A 25,201-nucleotide genomic window follows, 5' to 3' on the forward strand; every position below is an offset into this window, starting at 1 on the left:
GTTCTCAAGTTGTGGGTATTCTTCATTACGACTCTTGAATAATTTTTGTAGAGCTGATATACATCATCCCATGGAATTTGGGATATGTCACTTGATCCAATAATGTTCAAAGCATTTAAACACTCTTCACTAACTCCCCTTAGGAAGATTAGCTTCAAAGGGTCTCTTGCCAATTGATTTGCTTGGATTTTTATAGATAAAAATGAACCTTTCATCATAGTCCTCTTGAAGTTCATCTTCCTTTCGGCTCATCTTGAAGATGTCATCCTGTCTGACGTCCCATCCTTTATTATAGTCCAAGTTATACTTCTTTAAAAACTTCTTCTTTATGGTATCCTAAATATCCACTACATCCCTCCTAAGTTCCATAAACCATCTGGATATTGATTCCTTAAGTATGGCAGTAAACAATTTCAGCCTATGTGAATTTACGGTATATTCATAAATTCGATAATGGACATCAAACTCAAACAAGAATGTGTCAGGGTCCTTTGTCACAAGGCCATGACAATTTGGAGCTATTAGTTATGGTTAGAGTTTAATAGACACAGGATTCAATTAAGGTACATTTAGGATTATGGTTAGGGTTAAAGATCAAATCATATCAAGATATGATTAGGGTTACAATTTATTGAGGATTCTATTAGAGATGGATTTCAAATTATTAAAGTAAAATATATTAAAATTATATTTATTTTGGTCTATATAAAATTATCGAATAAAAAATGATTAAAGTTAAATTTACTAAAATTCAAGTATTAAATAAATTCATTAAATTGATAAGTAGGAGATATTTTCCACAACAAGTCAAACTATGATATTGCTATCAGGGTTCAAGTGTGTACTTTTTGAGTCAAACTCATTGACCCATGTTTCATGAGTAGTGGTTCACAAGAACCTATCTCTCATGAGAATGAACGATCCATTTAGCACTCATTGGATCTAGGTGATGTTCACAGGGGTGAAGCATTGGACGTCCCAGGAGGTCACCCATCCTAATACTACTCCAACTCAAGCACGCTTAACCACAAAGTTCCCTCCAAGATTAAACCCACTTAACTCGCAACCCCATTTACAAATTTTTCAAATTAAATATCTTTTTATTTCTTGTCACTTAAATTTTTACATATTCTAATTATATATGCTACTAACTTATATATATTTAAAAATCTATAAAAAATAAGTTGAGATATATCCAAATGTTTTCACATGAAGCATAAAACTATAAAGTCTACAATAATAAAGCTATATTACAACATGAAACAACAGTAGTAAAGCCTAGTTATAGTTTTATCTTTCTTATACAAAGCAAACAAAAAACTCAAAATATGCACTTTTTCACCCTTAAAAAGTATGTGCACAGACTTTTTTAAATGGCATTTTATATTTCCGTAACACACTTTTAAAAATGTTTTAGAGTAACCTCATTTACTTTTTATCTTTTGAAAAAATTCATTCGATGTGGTAGAAAGCAAACAAATGGTTGAACACGATTCACCTCAGCAGTTTGATATGCTCGACGTTATCCTCTATTTCTTTTCTTTAGTGAACAAGCAGAGCCGTATGAGCAGGCAGAGATGAATTTGAGGGAAAAAATTCTATGGAATGAGGCTATATTTCTGCATCTTCAGTAGTAGCTATCTGTTATGCTACTGTGAATACCTGTTTTGGTAACCATATAACTGTCAAAACCCTAAACCCTGAATCAATGGGGTGGTCCATTTTGGGGTGGCTACGGCCAAAGAAGGAAGAAGAAGAAGAAATATATGACGAGTATGGTACTCGAGAGCCCCTGTCAGAAGCGCAACGCAAAAGATATATGAAGAGGTGGAATACATTTAAGCAGGAAACGAAGCGCCTTCCGCGCAACTACGGTGAATTTGAGGGTGGTGACTATAACGAGAATCGCTTGTTCGACCACAAGGCAAGCCCTGCGCAGGAAGAGCTTGAAGAGAACAAAAAGCTATGGGAGAAAATAGGAGGCAGCAAATTAGTCGAGTTCCTGGCAGAGTCTGAGGAACAGGGAGACCGAGAGTTGAAGAAGGTGTTGAAGGAGAACGAGCTTCCCTATTGGCCTGAAGATTATAGCCTTTGGAAGGCGTTACCTAAAGTTCCGCAGCCTTTTAGTGGCCGTCCCCTGCCCAAAAATGCATATCAGGATGATAGCGAGGCCAAAAACGTGTTCTGGGATTTCATGAAGCAGTATCTCTTTGGATTGTGGGTCTATCGCCAGCGCCCTTATCCAGCGGGGAAGCCCATGAATGTCGCCCAGGCGATTGGGTCCACGTATTTGGATGCGCGCTATTTGGATTGTGAGTACTTACGCCTGTACATTTTGTTAAGATTTGTAATCATGGGTCGTGAATGCGTAAATAACAGCTAAATAATCACATTTTTTCTTTAAAATTCTCCTTCCGAGGTGTTCCTATGATCCGTAAACTAGGAAGGAAACTCCTCACGTGTAGTCAGCAACGAAGGGAATTTTAAGGAGTTGGATTATGAGAACAAAACGAATGACTGAATTCTGAAACGAAAAATTGAACATGTAGGACGAAACTGGATATCATAGACAATACCAAAAACGTGGAGACAAGAAGGTGACATGGAAAAATCCCTTTGTGGAGAAAAACTTCACCAAATTTTTGAGATACCGTCACTTAGTACTCTAAATTGGCTGGCTAAAATTGATCACTAGTCCATACACCTAAACAAGAGCTTGGAAACCCTCTTTCAATACCAATTATAACACTTCTTTACAATCTCTCTGCTCTCTGCTACACGATAGCCATGAACATGAGCATAAAACATCCACAAATGCTCTAAAATACAAGTGATACAATCCTTAAATGGTTCCCCAATAATCTTTAACACCACTCTCACATGATGTAAATAGGCCCTCAAGCTATTTGGAAGTTGAAATAACCGCAAAAGATAAGAGAAAGCTGAAAAATGTGAGCATTGGAAAGTCAAAAGACAGACAGAGTCTTGCAGAATGAGTTTTCTGCCATTTGCAAAGAAAAAGTTTGCCACGTCTGGTGAGTTTGCTGCGATGACTTTGTGTTTGCAGGGGAAAGAATAATAGATCTTCAAGCCATCTAAAAGCTGAAAATGTCTATTCAAAGATAAGAGGAAGTAAAAAAATGCGAGTTTTGGAATGTAAAAATACACAGTTTTACAGAGTCCTTCCTATCTGTATATCCAAAGCAAGCAAGCTTTTAAACTTCAGCAATGTGAAATTCATTTCTGCATAAACATAGTTGAATCGACAAGAGCAGAGATCAATTTTATAATTGTTGATTTGAAGCATAACAAAGAACAACTTAACTTGCAGTCTGTCAGAGAAGTGCAGTTGTCGGTCTGATCACAAAGTATCACTTTGGATAACCAAGGGGTCTTCATCTTTTCAAAAGGCATATTTTATTTAGTAACTATCTCAACTCTTAATTCTAAACTTTTTTGCTTATCCTAATTGATTTGTTGCTTTATATTGAGACTCGGGAAGAAAAATGTCTTAATTTTTACACTCTCAAGTAAAATACACTTGACTTAGAATCACTTCCATGACAGAAAAATCCTTATTTTCTAATCAGAAACAACTGTGAACGGTATGTCTTTTAAATGTTTTTTAGAGATTTACTACGAATATGAATACAATACAAATCAGTAGTAATGCCTGACATTATCGTCTATTTCTTTAGGCCCACAGTGGATAAGCAGAGTTGTATGAGCAGGAAAGAATGAATTTGAGGCAAAGCAATCCACGGAGTGCAGCAATTCTTCGGCATCTTTAGTAGTAGTATATCTTTCATGTTACTGTAAGCATCTGTTTGTTAACCATAAAACTGTCAAAATTCTAAGCCCTGAATCATTGAGGTGGCCTATTCTGGGTTGGCTATGGCCAAGGAAGTGTAAAGAAATAGAGGAAGTGAATGGCCCTTGAAAACCTCTGTCAAAAGTGTTGGACATTTTGTCATTGTTGTCAAAGGTTAATTGTCAACAATGTCAAGGCCTTAGAAAAGAGAATTGGAGTGAAATACTAGTTGAGCTGCTTGAGGTGCTTGAGCTACTTGGCTGGTTGCTTGTGCTACTTGCCTACTTGCTTGAGCTGGTTGGTTGTGTGTTTCAGCTGCTTTCTTGGTTGGTTGAGGTGCTTGGGTGCTTGGTTGATCTGGCTGGTTGCTTGCTCCAGCTGCTTGCTTGCTTGGTTGAGGTGCTTGGTTGAGCTAGCTGGTTGTGTGCTTCAGCTGCTTACTTGTGTGTTTCAGCTGTTTGCTTGGCTGTCCGCTTCACCTGCTTGTGTGTCTACTTCAACTATTTGTGTGCCTACTTGTCAACTGGTCAGTTGCTTAGTCAGATTATATGCCACATCATGGTTTTGTATTGTGCGTTGATAGTTCCTTTTAGCTGGACGGTGAGTTTATTTGAATCAAGAAGTAACGTCTTGAGATATAAACAGTATCGTTATTTAATAAAAACAACAAATATTTTATGTTTGTACAGAGGGTTCTCTTTCTTATCGGGAGTTGCTTGCTTTATTACGGCATCGTGAGGAGGCTTTATGTTTGCTGCAAAGTTTTGATAAGTTTGTAACTGAAAACACCCTTTTGTGGATTATTTTTTTTATGGGCTTTTATTACAAAAGCCGTCTCATATAAATGGGCAATGAACCACGACTATCCTTCATATACGACTAATGTTGTAATGTTTTTAAAAAGGAAAATCGTGTTTGAAAAATGTTGTTGATTCCTCCAGTTTGTCAGCGCATAATATTGGTTCTGCCGTTATTATGAAATTATTGGACCAGACTTTAAAATAATTCCAGCATGTACTGGGTGTGGGTTGTGGATGTGAAAATGATCACAGAAAGTTAGTGGTTTATTTGTGTGGGCGGAAGTAGAGTGAAATAGTGGGGTAAGGAGATTTCGATAGAAGAAATTGAAAGAGTGTCAATTATGCCTGGAGCTTGGTGTGTATTTTTTATATAATTCATTCTCAGTCAAAAACATTGTGAAGGTTGCTCGAGGGGAGACATCTATACATGTATACTGCAGAATCGATACTTGGAAAATAAAAGGTTAAGGAGAAGCAGTTCTTTTTGGATTGTGCGTTGCTTTTGAGAGTTTTCTTTGAGAAATTTTTGAAGTATGCTGGCACTGTTAGAAGGAGGTATTAAAAGTAGAGGCTATGAAAGTGATTCTGTGAGCAGTTTTAACAAAGAACAAGTCTGTGCGAGAAATTGATGATGTAGTGCTGCAAGATTAAAAGGAGATTGAACGATCAGTTTTTGGTGAAGTTTTTGTGAGATTTATGTTATCATTGAACCTACAAATTGGCATACTATGCTTGGTGATTGAAGTGTTTAAAAAGCATCTTTCTTGAATGTTTGTTTTGATTTAGTGTATAAACTGAAGTTGGTGCTTCTAGCAAGGTTGGTGCCCTCTGTGAGTTGGTGCTCACTTTGTAATCTGGGTTGGTGCCCATTTTGTTAATGAAAGTTATTGCATGCCGTGGATTTTTAGCCGAAAGGGTTTTCCATGAGAAATCTGGTGTTTTTGTCGTTATGGTTACTTTTTTCATATTTTATGTGGTTTCAATTAGTTAAAAAGTTTTAAAGTTTTTAAACACTGATTCAACTCCCCCCCTTCTCAGTATTTCCTATGTGCTCTTCAAAAAGTGCATTGCAAAAGATATATAAAGATTTGAAAATCATTCCAGCTAGAAACAAAGTGCCTCTTGTGCAACTATGGCAAATTTGAGGGCGGTGACTTTAATGAGGATTGCTTGTTTGACCATATGGAAAACCTTGTGCCCCAAAAGCTCAAGGAGAATAAAATTTAATATCCCTACATAAATACTTAATCAAATTAATAATGTTCTTATATTATTTTTTGCATTTATTATATTAACGTTAAATTGTATTATTTATATGTGCCCATCGTATAATTAGTCATTACCGTTAAAATGAGGTGACTAGTCATTACCATAAGAACAACAACAGTTACAAGAAAACGGTTGATTATGAAAAGACACGATTTGAATAACAAATTGGTTTGTTAATGGCACAATTTGCATATGGTAAGAGATGCAATTTGGGAAGAGGCATAAGACATGTCCCTTTGAACACAATCGATCCCTTCAATCAGCAAGATAGGGTTTGACATCATTCTAGCAAAGGGGAGATGATATGGAGCATATATGCTGATTACTCTAGTATCGATCATTGGAGCATTTATTGGAGTGCACAGCCTGGTACGCTGTATGTCTTTCTGATGTCTGTTAATAAATACATTTATAAGACATTCCTTTAAAGAATCTAGTTATAAGGTGTGCATTGGTCTATGGGTATAATATCATATGCATTCATATTGTGTGAATCAGCCTATATATATCAAGGGCCTGATATTGGATTCTTCTACTAATACCTAGGTAAGGATTGGAATGATTGTGTACGGAAAGGTGGTCTAAATCCTCACAAGTCAGGCAATCCCAAGATGGGGTAAGGATAGGTATGTTGGAAACCTTGAGGGAGTAGTCCCAAGATGGGGTAAGGGCCATGGAGTTTTGTATGGTTTTGAAGGTCTTAATTTGGGCATGTTGCCCAGGGACCCCACGAGGGGCGCTGCCCCTAGACCCCTGCAAGGGGCACTGCCCCTTGACCTTGTTGGGGGAGTTGCCCCCAAACTCCCATTTGATTTGGTAGGTAAACTACAAGTTGGGGTTGTCTAGTCCAAGTCGTCATTAGTCTTCCCAAATATTACTTGATGTTCACTTGTCATCTGGAAGACAACTTTTTCTTTTGGGGGGGATGATGTAGTTGGCATAAAATGGCTATCATTATGTTTGATATCCAACAATGTATGAATTATTTGTATTAAGTGGGTTGTCACTCTCGAGTAGTTATGTGTCCATTGGTTGACGGTTGTATTCCTCTCGGCAACCGTTGGGTCCTCTAAATATGTTGTGTACTGCCAAGGAAGGTAGTAGGATATAGTCAGATCAATTGTAATCCTTGGCCAACCATCTTTGGTCTTCTTCTCTGTAATAATTTCATGTGCGAATAAAGATATATTTTACTCCTGTGTTTGGTATGCATTGTTATTTTTATTATTGTTTCTTGTATTTAATTTATCAGATATAGCAGTAAATGTACTTCCCTTCAATTATTGATGCTTCTCATGATTATTCTCCCTCTATCATGTCAACTGCTAAGTATGGCATCAATTTTACTGCATAGTTTTAAAACTCGTGGACTCGCCACGGACTCGTGAGTCCATGGGAGCCACGAGTAGTCCATTTGAAAGACTCGCAAGTCTTTTGCTAGGACTCGCGCGAGTCTTTTGCATGGACTCGCGAGTCTTTCAGATGGACTCGCGCGACCCAGAAAAAAAAGTCATGCAAGCTTTAAAATTGAGTTTAACATGTGAAAAAATTTGGTCTCTCCGTTAGGATTCATATATGAAATATAACATTTAAGTATAAGTGTATACTTTAAGTTATATTCCATATATACTGTCAGGATGTTTGAGAGTGGTTTCGGACCTCCAGGAGTTATACTGCAAAATCTAGTTTTTGGAGGATTCTTCAATTTTCCAGACTTAGTCAAATTTCAGGATCCTTCGGCGATGCCCCTTGACCCCAACTTGGGGGCGCTGCCCCCAAACCCCCGTCGAAAAATATAGGGGGTGTTGCCGGGAATAATCATTATGTTATGTTGTCATATTATGTTTATGTTGTCGTCGGTAATAATGAGTTATGACAGTCAGCTAGTTAGCCGACGGGTAGGTAGTTGGAGTCGTGACGGTTGTGTCGCACCCCTTCGGGTATTATATATTGTGTACCTTTTCTTCGAAGTATGATCATGATAGTCGTGTGAAATGTAATGTTATAAGCACGTGATGTACATGAACTGTTGAATTAATACAAAGACTGGTTATTTAATGTATTTCCATTATGTTTTGTGCATTTACTTTCTGCATTTAACCGTTTACCCGAGAGGGCAAACATTTGGCGCCGTTGCCAAGACGTACTCGGGAATGGAAGACGCGGATGGTGCACGGACGCGATGGGCCTACCCGTCGGTGAGATGAACCCAAAGACCGACGACGCGCACACAAAACAAGAGGCGAAGGGGAAATTGAACCTTGTAATAATCCCGACACAATGTTGATATAAATTGTGGTCGAAAGGGAAAAATAAAAAATAAAAGAATTGTGTACATGGTGTGTGCTTGCTATGTATGGAGGTGATTTATGCCAAATATATTAAATAAAGACATAAATAAGAAAGCAGAAACGGACGAGTGGGAGGCCGCGCAGAGGGCCTTGATTCTGGAGCAGCAAGTAGAATGGAGACGGAGGCTGAGGCAACTTGCCGAAGGACAACCTGCCGAAGGGTGGCCCGAAGGGAACCACGGAGGTGTCACGGAGGGTGCAGAAGCCGAGGGAAGTTTCTACGCGTCACCAGAACACCGTAGGGCGCGGAGCCACGAAGAGTTTCTGGCGGAAACAAGGTTAAGGAGAGATCTAGTCGAAGAGACTCGGGATCAGTTTAGAAACTTATCCCTTACACCACGGAGTGAAGATCACCAACAGGAACTAGGAGTGGGCGCGGGTAGGAGTGAAGGGGAGGGCAACCGTACGGGTGTAGGTGCCACACACGACAAGCAAAACACCGTACCTCCAGTCGCCCACGCAAGACACACCATCGGCGCCACCGGAGAAAGCAGCGCAGGGTCACAGACACAGGCACAACCGCCCCCAGGAAGACAACCTGGGATGGCGAGTAAACAAAAATTGCCAAAGTTCACAAGGGACGGCAAGGAAGACCCCTCACGGCAGTGCCGTACATGTGAAACCATTTGGTTCGCCAACGGAGTGACAAACCAGGATGATTGGGTACAGCAGTTCCCAGCCACGTTACGTGGAGTTGCCATAGATTGGTACTCTGATGTGGACAAGCAAAAAGTGGCCACGTGGGCCAATCTACAAAAGGAATTCATGGAGGAGTTTCGGTTGCTCCGTGATGACAATGAAATTGTAACAGAGATATACAGTACCAAACAAGGTATCAAGGAGACAGTACGGGCATACAGCAGGAGGCTGAAGGAATTGTTGGGAAAAATGGAGAGTCAACCAGCAGATGGGTTGAAAAAGCGATGGTTCGTGGAGGGACTAAAGCATTCCCTCCGAAGGAAGATGAAAATCGTTCCACCTACATCATATGACGACGCCTATAATAGGGCGATGGACCTAGAGAGCGAATACAAAACGTCAAAGAAGAAGAAAAGTAATAAATATTCATCTGACGATGATGAAGACTCTGACGGGGAAAGCAGCAGCAGTGGCGAATCGAGTAAAAAGGTGCACGCTCTCCGAAAGGACATGGAACGAATGTTGAAAGAATTCAAAGCCATGAAGGGGAGTACAAGTAAGACTGAAGAAAACGACGTGTGGTGTACCGACTGTAGGAGTGACGGACACACCAAGGGGTCCTGTCCCAAGAAGGCTTTCTGCGACATTTGTCAGATTGCGGGACATTTGACAAAGGAATGTCCCTACAATATGAAAACCAGGAGCCAACAAGTTTTCTTCACGCAAGAGCAGCTGGCCGTCGGAACTTCGCAAACCAACACAACGACATCATCTGGAGGTTACCGGGACAACAGACGCGGCGGCGGAAGGAATAGCAATAATAACAATAACGGAAGCCGTATCCAGTATGACGCCAAGGGCCGGCCAATTATCCAATGTAGGGCCTGTAATCAGTGGGGGCACTTCGCCCGTGATTGCACGAAGGAAGCCACCCCTCAGCACCTCTGCCGTTGGTGTGGGCTAGGCAACTATGAGGACGCAAATTGCCCACAAGCAGGGGTTAATCTCCTCAACATTGAGAAGGCTGAGAAGACTGGTGAGAAAGAAGTACTAGCGATCACCCGCGCCCAGACGAAAAAAGCCACTTATCCCGACCCCCGTATGGAGAAGGAGAGATTACGGGAGGCAAAGGCCAATATTGAACGTGAGATGACGACCGAATGACGGGACAACGAGGTGGCGAGTACATCATCCCGTACGGAAGCGGAAAATAACATCATTGGGCAAATATTGCAGATGGAGGTACTCATGAGAATACAAGACCTCCTGGAGACCATGCCGCAACTAAAAACGGCTATCTTAAACTCCGTACCCTCACAAGTGAAAACGAGGGAGGTCGTGAGCCCCACAGCCGACCCTGCGTTAAGGGAGGTCCTAAGCCCCACGGTTGATCACATGTTGTTGGTAGTCAACAGCGGACGCCAATCGGCGGTGGTAGAAATGGGCATACTGGGGACTACCTTGACAGACACTATTGTCGATGGTGGATCGGGAGTGAATGTTCTTCCAGAAGAAACCTGGCGAAAGCTCGGGAAGCCGACGTTGTGGCCATCTACATTCAATCTGCTCGAAGAAGATTAGCATGGAATCAAACCCATCGGGACACTGATGGGCCAACAAGTTACCATTGGGACGCAACCCTTCATACTAGATTTTGTGGTAATCCCACTCAAGAAGAAGGGGTACGACGCCATCTTAGGTAGAGGGTGGCTGGTTACAGCAAAGGTGAACCACGACTGGAAAAAGAATACCCTTTCTATGGAGAAAGGGGGGCGGAAGTACACCATTGATCTGAGGACCCAGGTTGTTGACGAGGAACTGGCATCATCTTCGGAATTAGAGGATGAAGGAAAAGGCGACCCGAGGGCCGAAGGACGGGCCTGTAGGGAGCCCAACGATGAAGGGATTCTCGAACTAGGAGAGTGCTCCGAGGATGAGACAGGGTCATCGAACGGGCTCTTCCATTTGCAGATGGAGGATTATGAAATGTTCCAGAGCTATAGGCTCGAAATAGAGGAACCAGAGAAAGTAACAGAGGAGGTGTACCTGCCAGAATACATAGAATATTGGAAGGGAGACGTCCTAAGCCTCGGTGACATAGATAATCCGAAGAACAATTGTGTCGGCAACGATTGGAACCTTGTGTGGAAGGCCGCAGCTTTCAAAATCTTTATTCTTCTTCTTCTTGTTATGTACGGGAAGGAGGCCGTGGTCCCTGTAGAATTTGTGGTTCTAGGTCTTCGGATGGCCATTGAAAATAGACTTGCCACCAACGGGCCCAAATTGAAACCCTACCACGCGAAGCGCGCAAGGGACCTGAGGGGCCGGACGGACACCCGAGAGTATGGAAGGGGACTCGAGAGGCCGGGCAGGTGACTCAAGAGGCACAAGACCACAACAGGAGACTCTCGGACAAGGAAAACTGAGAAGGATGAAGGGTGATCCCAGCGGCATGGGACCCGAGCCGAAGACTCTCAACAATTAGATTATATATTAGAAAAAAAAAAAAAAATCAAAAAAAAAAATCGTACGGGTCCGTACAATAGTTGACCATACGGCTGCAAAAAAAACTACTCGTACGCCAGGTGACTGTACGACATGGAAGAAAAAAAAGAAAAAAAGAAAAAAAGAAAAAATCGTGGGGCCACCGTACGGTGACCACACCGGTGGTGGAACCACCGTACGGTGGGGCCACCGGCGGTGGATGTCACTGTGTGGTGGACACCCACACGCTTAAAACAAACCCCCGCACCACGCAGCCCACGCAAGGAAAAAGAAGGAGAAGGAAACCCCGCGGAGGTGTCAGTGCTGTTGTTGACCATACGGGGAGGTTGCATGGCCAAGGACATTACAGAGGAAAAAAAAAAAAGCAAAAAAAAAGCATCTATCTATCTATCTATATCAGTGCGAGCAAGCCTCAAGCCGATGGTTAGATAGAGCAAGCATCTATTAGTTTAGTTCAGTGCAAGCAGTGCTCGATTAGTAAAGATCTTGGTCAATCGCAAATGGATGAAGTTCATCTCCCCCCTTTCTCTATCCACTTGGTGATAGCGAGATTCGAAGATCAGGTAGGTTGGTTCAGCGCCGTGAGTGAATAGTGTCAGCAAGGGATTAAAAAAAATAAATCGACGATGACTTGATTGAAAAATGATTCGATGACATCTGGAGCCTGGACACTAAAAATATTGGAGTGTAGAAGAAGGGTTTTGACATCATAAAATATCACAGAAATGATGCGCGCCATGGACTTTCGTGGGGTTCTGAAGGTTGTAAATTGGTGTTGGCGGCGGGGGCACTGCCCCTCGACCCCACCCTAACCTAGGGCGTTGCCCCAGACCCCTAGTTTATTTTTGAGCTACAAAATACCACGAGAATTGTTGTGGTTGTCCGTACTGTGAGAAAGAAGCCTGCAGCTAAGCATTGGTGGGGAAGCCATAAGCCGTAGAGGGAGACAGATTTGGAGGTTGGGAACAAACAGAGTTTGAGGGAAGGCATTACAGGTCCGCACAGTTGTATGACACCAGGGAGTTATTCAGTTCAGTTATTAGCCTTTGGGGAGTGTGATGGAGGATTTGAGGTGTCTCCTAGCATTTGTGCTAGAGGATTGTGGCCACCTCCAGGCATGACTGGTATGCTTTGAGGAACTCGGAGTATGTCTCGGTTGGACGTGAGGTTGCCTTGGTGGATGCACAGAGGGCTCGTAAGGAGCTGACCACCAGGTTGGACGCAGTAGTCGCGTGAGACTTAGTTTAGCGTACCCAGGAGTTGGATGCTGGGAGAGCAGCATGGGTGGCTATCGAGGAAAAATTGGCTAGGGAGATAGTATCATTTGAGTAGCGGTTGGTGGATGCTGAGATTAAAAAACGTGTTTTGTAGACAAGTTTGGTTTAGGCACAGGAGGACTGGGATGTCAAAGGAAGCAATAATGGTGAAATCTGCACTTGAGCATCGAATGGTAGCAGAAAAGGATTTTCAGGCGAGGACGCAGCAGGTGTATGAGTTCCAGGCTCGACTGGCGTCAGCAGTTCCTGCAGTTCTCTACCTTGGTCTTGTTTAATGTCATCTCTATTTTGTATTAAGTCGTCCGGAGTCGACTTCTTTTCTTGGGGGGGATGATGTTGCCGGGAATAATCATTATGTTATGTTGTCATATTATGTTTATGTTGTCGTCGGTAATAATGAGTTACGACAGTCAGTTAGTTAGCCGACGAGTAGGTAGTTGGAGTCGCGACGGTTGTGTCGCACCCCTTTGGGTATTATATATTGTGTACCTTTTCTTCGAAGTATGATCATGATAGTCGTGTGAAATGTAATGTTATAAGCACGTGATGTACATGAACTGTTGAATTAATACAGAGATTGGTTATTTAATGTATTTTCATTATGTTCTGTGCATTTACTTTCTGCATTTAACCGTTTACCCGAGAGGGCAAACAGGGGGAAATTGTGCCGATGGAAGTAGGGAAAATTTAACCTCTGAGTCTGATTAGGCTCCATATAAAAGCATAATTAGCATTGAAGAAATCTTGGTATTATACATTTTAGAGTTGAAAGTTTGAAACTATGAGTATGTGACATGTGTAATGTTTCAATTATGGCTCTTATGTTCTCTAAATGCATTAATTTCTTTATGTTTTTTTGTAAAACTACGGTTTTTTTTTTTGCTGAGTCCTTGCCGAGTCTTTCATGAGTCCGAGTCCGAGTCCAAATTTTTGGTTTGCCGAGTCCGTGGCGAGTCCGAGTTTTTCAACTATGATTCTACTTGTTACCTAAGTCACCTATAGCTAAATAAGTAACTTGTGCTTGTCTCAAAATAGCCAATAGAGAAGATAAGAGTGGTTGGGAGTGTAATCATCACTTTTATTATTAATCATGGACATAATTGCTCGCATAAAAGATATAACACCTTTCCCATGATTCTCATTTACAACAGCCAAAAATTGTTGAAACATTTTAAGAATAAAATTTTTACAACCAAGATCCAATGTAATGTACCCTATTTGTAGGCTGTCAATTCCCAAAGGGAAACATACATTCTACCATCATGCTACATAAATTTTCATATTAAATAACTAGGTTGCTCATAGTACATTAGGTATTGTCCTTATTCAGGCCCAGCTTTAATCTCCTTCCGATTTCCTAGTTCTAGATGGGAGACTTGCTTGTCTAGGGCGCAATGATACCATCTCTAATGCAGCCCAGATTACCGGAACCTCAGTTCATTCACCCTTGGGGTCTACAGCCCAGATTTCAGGATCTTGAGTTCTTTCACCCTTGGGGCTCATCTATCATGAGTTGGTTTTATTCTGCCTCTCCCTAACAGCATCACATCACTTCTCAGAAAAAACAAATCAGAACTGGTTAAGGCATAGGTTAGTAACAGGCCAATATCTTCTTGTATTGTGTCAATGTTCTAATACATAAAATATTTCAGACATATCTGATATTTATCTTATTATTATTATCTAACAGTCATGAAACACTAATTCGTCAACTTAGATGCTTATTGTAATTATAAAAGGAACATATATATATATAATAAGTATGACTGTCATACATATTGCAGTCTATATTATTATTATTAATATTACTATTAAATTCTGCATAAGAACATTATCGAGCTTAATATATTAAGTATACATATCAAGCATACATCCCCATGCCTACCTCCCAGAACAAGGATGTTACTGCCTGTAACTTAGTAACAGTTCTGATCCAATCTTTATTCTTAATTATAATGTAGACATAACTTAATATTTAATAGTCACTAGTTCATGAGTAGTTGCAGCATATTGTCCGTGATATAATAATCTACTAGTAACTTAATGTTCTGTTCCTTCCCTAATATGGTCTGTTGTCACAGTTAGTACTGGCAATAACCTATAAGTACAATCTAACTGCTGTATATTCCTTTTGCAATCACTTGGTGTGCCGAAGGCAATTGCTCTTAGAAGAGTGATCCAAATTGGAAAAATAAAATATAAACTCACACGATGCTATTTGAATGATTATAACTGTCTTCTTATGTGTTGTGTTTGGAATGATGAGACACGATGCCAACAGACATGTCTCCTTAGCATCTCCTTTTCCTTGGTGCTAGACGCACCTCTTCATTACTAATCGCTGCCACCCAATTCTTTTATATTCATCGCTTTTGTTGATAACTAGTCACTATTGAGTCCTCTCATAATTGCTGATCATAGCATTATTATATCTTCTCCACTTATTTATTAGGCATCCCTTTACTTAATATAACTCTCTGTTTGTTAGCGATTAGACACAATCATTGTTTAGTCATTATCGTGCCGTTTCATAAGATACCGAGAGGTGGATTGATATGATAATCAATAGTTAATACCAGAGTTACAGGACTCGCAGAGTCTGGCCCAGACTTGGTGAGTCCTCAGGCTGGTCACCTCTGCTGAGGCTAGAGGACCTTGGACTCGAACTCGGCTAAGTCTGGCCGGGTCTGTGCAGACTCGCGAGTCTGTTGTCAGACTCGGCAGACTCGCTGAGTCCTGAGCCCCAGACTCTGCTGCCCAGCAAGTAAAAAGAAGGCAAAAAAAATTAAAAAGTCAGTGTAGTCTCCATTAGAGACAAATTTCAAGGACCTGAGGAGTGATAAAGCCAACGCAAACCTTGGACTTTGATGGATATTCTACAAATATTATTTTCCGAGCATTAGATATCAGCCAATAGAAAAAATAACTCCCGACGCCAACCCCCATTGAATAATTTGGGGGGAAACTGCGCCGATAAAAGGGGGGAAAATTTAACCTTCGAGTCTGATTAGGTTCCATATAACAACATTGGTCAATATTTATATCAAACTCAGATTTATGAAATTCTCTATTAAAGTTATTTCTACAAATCTGTCCAGTAATTATTGTTCATTTATTATGATTTAGTTGCTATTCAGTGTGCAATAGTTGTTCATTTATTATGATTTAGTTGCTATTCAGTGTGCAAATATTTTTGTTTAGTTGAATAAGATTGAATGCAAATATGTTGGAAGACACAACTGATAAGGTGCACCATGTTGTAATACTCAGAGTTCTTATTAAATGTCAAGCGAGTTACAAATATTATTTTTTGAGCATTAGACAATTTGCAAATGTTTGTTATAATTGTTTGGAATATATTACAAGGACTTGGGGTGAAATCAGTAAGGGTATCTCATAGCGGTATTAGAGATTTGACCCTGCCAGCCTGTCGGGTTAAGAGTTGCAGTTGTCAGACAAAGATGAAGTCCAATTAGAATCACATTGAGGAATTCAATATAAAGTTTATAAAGTGTTTGTAGGTGTTCCACAAATATCGGGAAGATTTTATGAATTAGATTCATCAGATTTCTACAGTCCATGTTGTTGATTTTCTTTTATACTTATGTGATCAATGTAAACTTGTGTACGTGCTTCTATTTTTTGAGGTTTTAAATCCTCAAAAATGTTTGAATTTCTTGGTTTTTCAATTTGTCGAGTCCAGGCGTCGAGTCCAAGCCAAGTCAGAATCTTGTAACTATTAACTAATTATCGATATTTGCACTAGCTTGGATATTGCTTCAATCATTATTGATTAATATAACAATTTCCATTGCTATCGATTCATGCTTGAACTAGTATGATCATAATCGATCTTTGAAGTATTGTTATCACCAATTCTTCTAATCGTTATCTTTGAGCCATAATCGATTTTCATAATGATGTTGATTAGATGCTGGTTTGCCCCCTTGCTTGAGCCATCATTATTAATCATTGTCGGCAATAATATAGTCACCAACTATAGTTTGTATATGTTACAACATCCGTAATGATAGCCTCCTCAATCGTCGTTTCCACGGTGCTTATATTCCTCTTTTCCTTGTTGACTCTAATACATGAGTTCACCATGTAGCTAAGTGTATTGCTATAAATGAAAACTACATATGAATACTTGACGTTGCCAATATCGTATCTGTCGATCCTATATCTTTGACATCGTAATTTTCTTGATGATGACCAGAAGTGGTATTAATGGTTCCTTCATATCATTCTTGTTTTCTTATTAATTAGTTTAAATCTTTAATTTAAACCATTCAATCGTTTATCGATTTTAGTTGTCTCCATGTCCGGATTGGGGACATTACATCCAACATAAAAACACTAGATCTGAATTTTGGAATAGTTTCTAGGATGATGATCCTTCTAGCCAAAGATGGACCGTTGATATCACCAAACCTTGGAAACTTTCTACAATCAGTAGAATTATCTCCTCATAATACTGCTGCTATAAGATTCCTATGGAGCTGTTATTCTCATAGTCTGATTAACACAAAAGGTGACTGCAAGTCTTACCTCTTCTTTTGAATGTCTCATGAATGTTGGCTTAACCAACAAATTCATGATGGAAGGAACCATACCATATTGCAACCTCTTAGAATGATCTATCATGAATAAGCAAATCTCTGCTTATTTCAAAATACAAAGAAGATCATCCTTTGATTGCAGAAGTGTTCAAGTCTCTTACTTGCTTTGTGAAGTTTCTTTCCCAACTTTTTGTTACATGAGGCCATGATTCACAATCTTTGACAATACCTTAAATGATGGATCCTTGTTGAAACTCAATGCCACAAAAAATTGATATACAGTTGCTGATCCACAATGAACCTCTGAATTTGATATGCAATTAACATTCACTACCTAGCAGGCTAGCAAGAATACCTGCTCTGATACTACGTCAATAAACCCTACCAAAGTATCTCTCCCCAAACTTGAAATTTCACAATTTTAGCATATAGACATTTCGTCATATAATTGTGAATATAATGTACAATCCTTTGAATGCAACTAAAATTGTGAATATTATGCACAATCTTTTGACCATTGGGTTATAGTATCATTTGTAAATTATAAATAAATTTCTCAATGTTCAGATTTAAGTTAATGGAATAAATATGCTTCACAACACCCTTAATAGATGTTATGACAGGCTTGAAACATAGTATGACAGCCTTTTAGTATGATACGACAGCAAGTAATATGTGGCGCTTAATTTAATGAGGCTGGAATTCCTTAAAGGAGGGCTGGAACAGTCTTTAATCTTTCTTTAATGCAATGTTCCAACTGATTTTGATCCAATTTTTTAACTTTACCCCGAGTCACTTTGTCAAACACTGTAATAAGTACATTCTACTAACATGAAAAGAAAATAAATTCCACATAACATAAAGCATAAATTGCTAATAAGATTGCATATGATTTTTTTTTTTGCATTAAAATAACTTTTCTTCATGTAATGACACTGTACAAGCATCATTCAAGAATAACAGAAAATGCCATGCAATGATTAAGCAAGAATCTAACATGTACATTTTTCTGAATAACTACATCTATTCATTTTAAGTATTGAAATAACATAACATGATTAAGCAAGAACTAACATGACTGGTTCTGCTTAAGATGACTAATATTCAGCTTATAGTTTATGTGACTTCTCCATTCTCATAATATAAGATACCTCTAGGTTTCAAAAACATAGTCCTTGATTAAGTTAGGTTCAGTAATGAGGAATGGCTCTTGCTGTTTCTTGGTCTTAAGTTTCAGATTTCCATGACACTTATATTTATTTTGTTTAAGTTTTCACAGAACTCCATAAACCATAGGTAGGCATAAGTTCAATCCTTTGGACTTGTATGCCTACTTATAGTTTGTGGAAGTCCACAAGTATTTATCTAAAGCAAAGAGACCATGATACAATGCATGTTTCCAAATGACCGAAAGATAGAAAATAAACAATGTTTCTGTTCATAAAAGCTCTTCATGAGTATGGATAATGAATATGATATTATCCCTTCTAACTTTCATAAGAACTATCAAGTCTAAAGAATGCATAAAATGTAAACCTTTCTGTTCTTAAAGAACTATCAAAACTGAGAAGTGAAAAATTATTAATCTTTCCAAAAGCTGTGAAATGCTTAATCAGTAGTGTCTTTCTTAAGCCTACGGCCTGGCTTTTTAATGTTTTCTCACTGGTTTTTTTCTTTTTCTTTTTAAAATACTAATACTAAGAAAAATTTGCTCTAGGTTTGACATCTAAAGTCACTGCAGAATTCAATTGACACATACCAGACGAAACACAAGGAAAAACCATCTAAAGTTTGACCAAGGACGACTTATCCCTTTGTGAGTGTGTGCGTAGACTTGAATGGCAACCTTGCCCATTCTAGCGTCTGTAATCCTCTCTCCAGTGATGCTTTCAGAACCATGACTATAGTTAGGCCATATTTATAACCATTTTCGATATATTGATAATTGAAACATTAATCACATCCTGTTGATCATTAGAATTAAACATTCATTCAAAGAAACCTCATTTAATCTCATCTAATTGATGCAACCATAACCAAATATGAAATCACCACAAATTTCCCATATAAGTAAAAAGTATAAACTGTATCATATGGGGGAATGTAACATATCCTCCTCCACATGAATCATCGTCCCTAATTATTATAGTATCAACATGAATGGAAAAGAGCCAAATTCTTTAATATGAAATTTAAAAGAGTCCTTAACTATTAAAGACATTAAACAAATGAGGAAAGTTTTGATGAAATTCGTCATAATGCTCCTAGGTGGCACTTCTTCGACATATGGGTCACACTGGACCTAGCATTGTGTAATTTCACTGTTATGCAAGCGGAGCTTGCGCACCTTGAGCACTTTGTGAGGCTCAATTGTGACCACCCCTGGGTCCTGTACCTGTAGAGAATTCCAATTAAGCATCTGATCAAAACTAGATACACGTTTCTTCAAACAAGACACATGAAACATGTTATGTAATCTGGTGAGAGCTGGAGATAGAGCAATCCTATATGCAACAAGGTTGATGACTTCTAGTACTTCAAGAGGCCCCACATATCTGGGAGCTAATTTGGATGATTTTCCAAACTTAGTTGAGCTTTTCTGCAGTTTGACTCGCAAGAGTACTTTCTCCCCTATTAAGAACTGCCTTGGGGTTCGTTTTGCATCTGCATAACTCTTTTGCTGATCATTAGCTTCTTCTAATCTCTATCTGATCAGCCTTACCTGCTCCTCCATTTCTAAAAGCATTTCCAGACCAAGGCTAATCCTATCTTTCTAGCTAGTCCCAGCTAATAAGAGTTTGACACTTCCTTTTATATAATGCCTCAAATGGTGCCATTTTGATGACATATTGGTAAGAGTTATTATAACCAAATTCCACCAGAGGTAAGTAGCCTTCCCACTTGTATTGGTGATCCATGCAATACATTCACAAAAGATCTTCTAAAACCTGATTTACCCTTTCAGTCTCACCATCCGTCTCAGGATGACATGCTGAACTTATATACAGCTAAGTTTTTTGGGTTGTGAACAAGGTTTGCCAAAACCTTTATGCCATCTGTGCGTCTCTATCAAAAATGATCTTTTCTTGAACCCCATGCAACCTAAAAAACTTCTTGCACGAATTTCTGGGCTATGACGGGTGCTCCATCAGTTATGTATAATCATTTAATTATATTCTAAGCTCAAATAAAAGGGGACATTACACTTAAAGGCTGGTCTTGGAGTTTATTAAGGTTTTCAATCCTTCTTTATGCTTTGACCCTTTTCTGAAAATTCAACAAAGTGTATGACTCTTTTTGGGACTTTAAGGTGGTACAATTGGGAGGAACTCAACTAATAAAATCTAATATAATATTAATTCGACTTATCCACTGCACGCATTGCACAATGATTTTTGTTCTTTCCCCACTTACACACACTACACAATAATTTTTGATTATTATATTCTTTTGCACGCACAAGGCTTACAAATTCATATTTTCCTTTAAAATCTCTATAAATTTGTACTTGTAACCCCTGAAATGCAAACATTCAGCACAATTGTGAACCCTGCCTTGTTCCACCGTAGAATCTTTTCTGCACAAACTGTGACCTTGAATGAATCACACAATATTGGCTAGGGAGGAATATTGAAACCAATCTTCGCTTGAGGGTTTTCATCCTCCTACAGTAGAAATCAGCTCAACTCGACAACTGGGGTTTCAATAAAATATAAAATGTTTTGAACTATCAAATGAGTCTATTCAGCCTCTTTTTATAACTCTTTTTGGGACGTTTCCAAAATTATATTTTAAAATTGCTTTTTAAGGAATAATTATTTTTGCCCCATTAAAATGACTTCGTTTTATTATTAGTATTACCTTTTTCCAGCACTTTTGTCACTTAAAAGTTACCTTTATAAATAATTAATATACGTTGTCTTTCTATGCACCTTTTGACAAATTAAATATTAATTATTTTTCTGCATAGTTGTCAAAAGTTGCAGAATATACAAAATTAGTTCGAAGGTGAATTGTGAATGTGCCAACATATTCAGAAGCTCACTGGTGATCCAACATAATAAAAATTGATACTTTCCAAAAATAGAATATTCCTCCAAGAAGTTTGAAATGCACTTGGAATGCCAAAATTGGCCTCGGAAATTATCAGTGAACTCATCTTGATCCCACGAATACTTTCATTAATTGAACTCCATTCCAAAAAGGCTTGCACTCTTCAAGAAAGCTGGAGCTTTCAAAGATGATGGAATGAGAAAAAAATGGGACATTAGAGAAGCTGAAAGTTTTGATTTAAAAAGAAGAGGAAGCCAATATACGTGAGTTTTGGAATGTCAAAAGACACAGTTGAATAGAACCCTTGCATAGCGAACTCACTTGTTAGTCGGAATAGTTAGGAAATCATGAATTGAGGTGGACGAGTCAGTTAGGTTCAGTTAAATAAGGGCAGATGAATTAGTTAGGTTTGGTTAAACAAGTATGAGTTTGTCAGTTAATTGTCATAGATCGAAGGATGAACTTGTTAGTCGGACTGCCATCAATTGAGGACTGGATTGGTTATGATTGAGGAAGCATAGAGTATAGGAAACATTGGGAGAAAAAGGGAATCACTTACGAAATTTGAAAGCAACAATCAACTACATTATAAGGCTTGTGATACTGTTACTATAGTTGATGTCATTTTGAGATGGAACCTTGCAAGCATGGCAAATCAATCATCTAGGATATAGAAACCATCAAGGAGCAGATCAAAATTCAGGTTTTTGAGATGGAACCTTGCAAGCATGGTAAATCAATCATCTAGGATATAGAAACCATCAAGGAGCAGATCAAAATTCAGGTTGACTTAGAAACTTTAGAATTGTTCTAGATTTGTATGGGTATCAGATTTGCAAGTTGTATTAGACTAGTGAATTTCAAGTTGCATGTATGTTTGAATAAAATACCATGTTACATGAAGTCTTGAGCTGGGGAATGAGGGGATAGATCTCAGGGATGGGGGGACTTGTTGTGATCATTTCACACATCGCCCCATCAAGATGGGGACCCCCCGTTTTTTTTGCTCAGGTGCTAGTCTCTTAGTCTAATATCTCCGTCTCGCAGGTGAAATGAGTGAGTTTGTAACTTATAGATATCATGAGAGTCAAGTCTATCGCGAGTTTAAGCGAAGAGTGTGAAAGTCTACTAGTTAGTGATACTTCAAGTGCTCAAGGTTGAGGGTGAAAATTTCAAGTGCTCCTCATGAGGAGTGGAATTCGTTTTGAACACCCTTAGTTGAGATGAAGTGAGCAAAGGTAAGTTAGAGTTCCGATTCGAAATTCACTTCATGTGCTTGCCTAATAGAGCGAACTTCATGAGAAAGGGTAATGGAGCGAACTTCATAAGAATGAGTTTGGGAGCGAATTTCATAAGATGGCCTCCAAGAGCGAACTTCATATGCAAAGGTAATGGAGCGAATTCTTTTACTTCATGTATTCCTAAGTGAGAGCGAATTTCTTTCATTTGCCGGACAGATGATGTGAAAGTATTTCCCTTGAGCCAATTTGATCTCTAGAAATAGTGATTTCGAGAAGAGGAGCGAACTTCATGTTCAAGCCTAGGAGAGCGAACTTCATAAGAATGAGTTTGAGAGCGAATTTCATGTGGTGACCTCTAAAAGCGAACTTCATATGCAAAGGTAGAGAAGCGAACTTCATGAATTGAGGTAGGAGAGCGAACTTCATGAATTAAGGTAGAAGAGCGAACTTCATGAATTGAGGTAGAGGAGCGAACTTCATGTTCAAGCCTAGGAGAGCGAACTTCATGAATTGAGGAAGGAGAGCGAACTTCATGAATTGAGGAAGGAGAGCGAACTTCATGAATTGAGGTAGGAGGAATTTCCTTGATATTCCAATGCACTTAAAAAATCAACCAAACAATACTTTGGTGCCCAAAAACAAAATTCAAATTTGAATGAAAATAGGTAAGTCGGCCAACATAAAAAAGGTAATTTGTAATTTTATTTTTGTCAAAACAAGTTGGCCTTTATAGGAAAAGACAACCTTTGCCTTGATTGCCTATAAGAGGGAATTCGAACCTCCATTTTAAACTATCAAATCAAAAAAACAATTCCTCTCAGCCAGTAGCGAATTTCATCAGCAAAGAACAAACTGAAATCAGTGAATTTCATCATTAGCATAAGCGAGTTGCAGATTCAAAGACAAATTCAATCCTCCAAAGGCAAATTCGATCAGCACCAAGGTGAGTTCAGTCACAAAAGGGAAGATTCAAGGTGCATCTCCAGCAATCAAGAGGATCAAGATTTATCATTGAGCTGGAAATTCATTAGAATACAGTGAATTTGCTTAGGGAAGAGAATATAGGGGCAGCGAATTGCATCAACATCAAAAAAAGGTTCAAGTAAATTCCCCCTCCATAAGGCGAAATTATCCAGCAGTCACCTCATCGATCAGATTTAAGGTCAAATATCAGAAATCAGAGGTAAAGGCACCATATTGATTGATAGGAGGCTAAACGTAGGTTTGATTAGAAGCATATAATGACATATTTAGTAAATTAGACCTCCTTGTTTTATTGAGAAAGTGCAGATAAGGGTAAAATCAGTCTTATTTAGCATTCAATTTCAGATTCATTTAGATGTAAGATTGATTTAGATCAATATCATAGGTTGCCTACTAAGTGAATAGGCTTCATTGCATCAATATTTTGCATATCTTTCATCATCTTCCTAACTTACAGATCTCTTATAGGTGAAAGATGGTGGCACCTAAACCAAGTGGAACCATGACCCGTCAAGCACTCATCAGGATGACTTGAGGAACGGTGGATTAGAAACCAGCATCACGTCTCATTGGAGCAAAATAGGAGACACCAATCTCGGGAAATTTGACACCAAGAAGTTCCGGAACCCGTTGTACACAAGTGAACCTACTGCTACAGCAAAGAAGATGATTGATAGTGGGATTATCAATGCAGCTGGCTTCCCTCCTGTGGTGCAATGCTATGAGTTAATCGTTGAATGTGCTCAACACTACGATTCTCCCTAAAGAAGAATAGTGGCAAAGGATGGAACAGTACTTGCATACCTCTCGAAGACAGCAATTAGTGAAGCATTTCATCTACCTGAGCTCAAGGACATGGTCTACATAAGTGTGGAAGGAGCTAAGTCTGCCTATGATGATGATCCAGAAGCTTGTTCAAAGATCGTCGACAAGTTTTGGTTAAAGAAGAGTAGAGGTGGTAAGAGCAAATGGCTCGAAAGATTACGTAGGGTGGATTTCAAAGATGAATTTAGAGACTTCATCACCCTACTTCATCGAGTGGTGGGTGCACCTGAAGCTTCATATTTCGAGGACTGGATGTTCTACTTCATAGAGACAGTCACTCATGGCAAGGATGCTATTGATTGGGCAAGGCTCATCAGCAACAATATTGATCTGCAGTTAAGAAGGCTGATGCGCACTAGAACATTCTACATGACCTCCTATGTCATATACTCTCTTGCAAGAAATTACAAGTACCTGGGACTAATGTATAGGGGTATAGTCGGAAGAAGACTAGGAGAAATAAAAGTGCATGAATGTTATACGCAACTTCATCATCTGACTAAACAACACTATAGGAGAGTGAATGATGCATTCACTATGTACAACGCTTCGAGGAGAACTTCAACAAAGACTCTCTCCAAATGCACAGGCATTGATTCAGTAGCATGGTGCATGGTTCTTCCTGTAGACATCTAAAAATGGTCAACGCTTGCGGAGTCATACTTTAACATTCGCGCATTGCCTTATTTTAGGGTTTTTGCGTTGCATTAACATTTCTTCTATGTTGCGCACTTGGTCTTTATCATTTGCGAGCATCGAGTCCTTCTACATTCCTCATTTTTCTCGCTTTCGAATTAGGTCTTGTCGATAGCAATCTTCAGTCATGATTTTAGTCGATCTTATCCTGTCGCATCATGGTGCGTGCTCATTTATCATCATTTTTG

At 39.2% G+C, this 25,201-nt stretch overlaps 1 protein-coding gene across 2 annotated transcripts in view; it reads left to right on the forward strand.

Annotated features, from left to right (window-relative positions):
* The first annotated feature begins 1,451 nt into the window (after positions 1–1,451).
* The window catches only part of LOC131071192 (protein TIC 56, chloroplastic), a 111,416-nt gene continuing 87,666 nt past the window's right edge, over positions 1,452–25,201 (forward strand). The window contains exon 1 of one of the 2 annotated variants that reach the window (XM_058006911.2): positions 1,452–2,312. In XM_058006911.2, the coding sequence (XP_057862894.1) occupies positions 1,709–2,312 (604 nt within the window). In that variant the 5' untranslated portion in view covers positions 1,452–1,708. The remainder of the gene's footprint in view (positions 2,313–25,201) is intronic. The other variant, XM_058006910.2, reaches the window with a different exon arrangement.

The sequence above is a fragment of the Cryptomeria japonica genome, chromosome 7, assembly GCF_030272615.1.
Source record: "Cryptomeria japonica chromosome 7, Sugi_1.0, whole genome shotgun sequence".
In the NCBI taxonomy this organism is placed as follows: domain Eukaryota; kingdom Viridiplantae; phylum Streptophyta; class Pinopsida; order Cupressales; family Cupressaceae; genus Cryptomeria; species Cryptomeria japonica.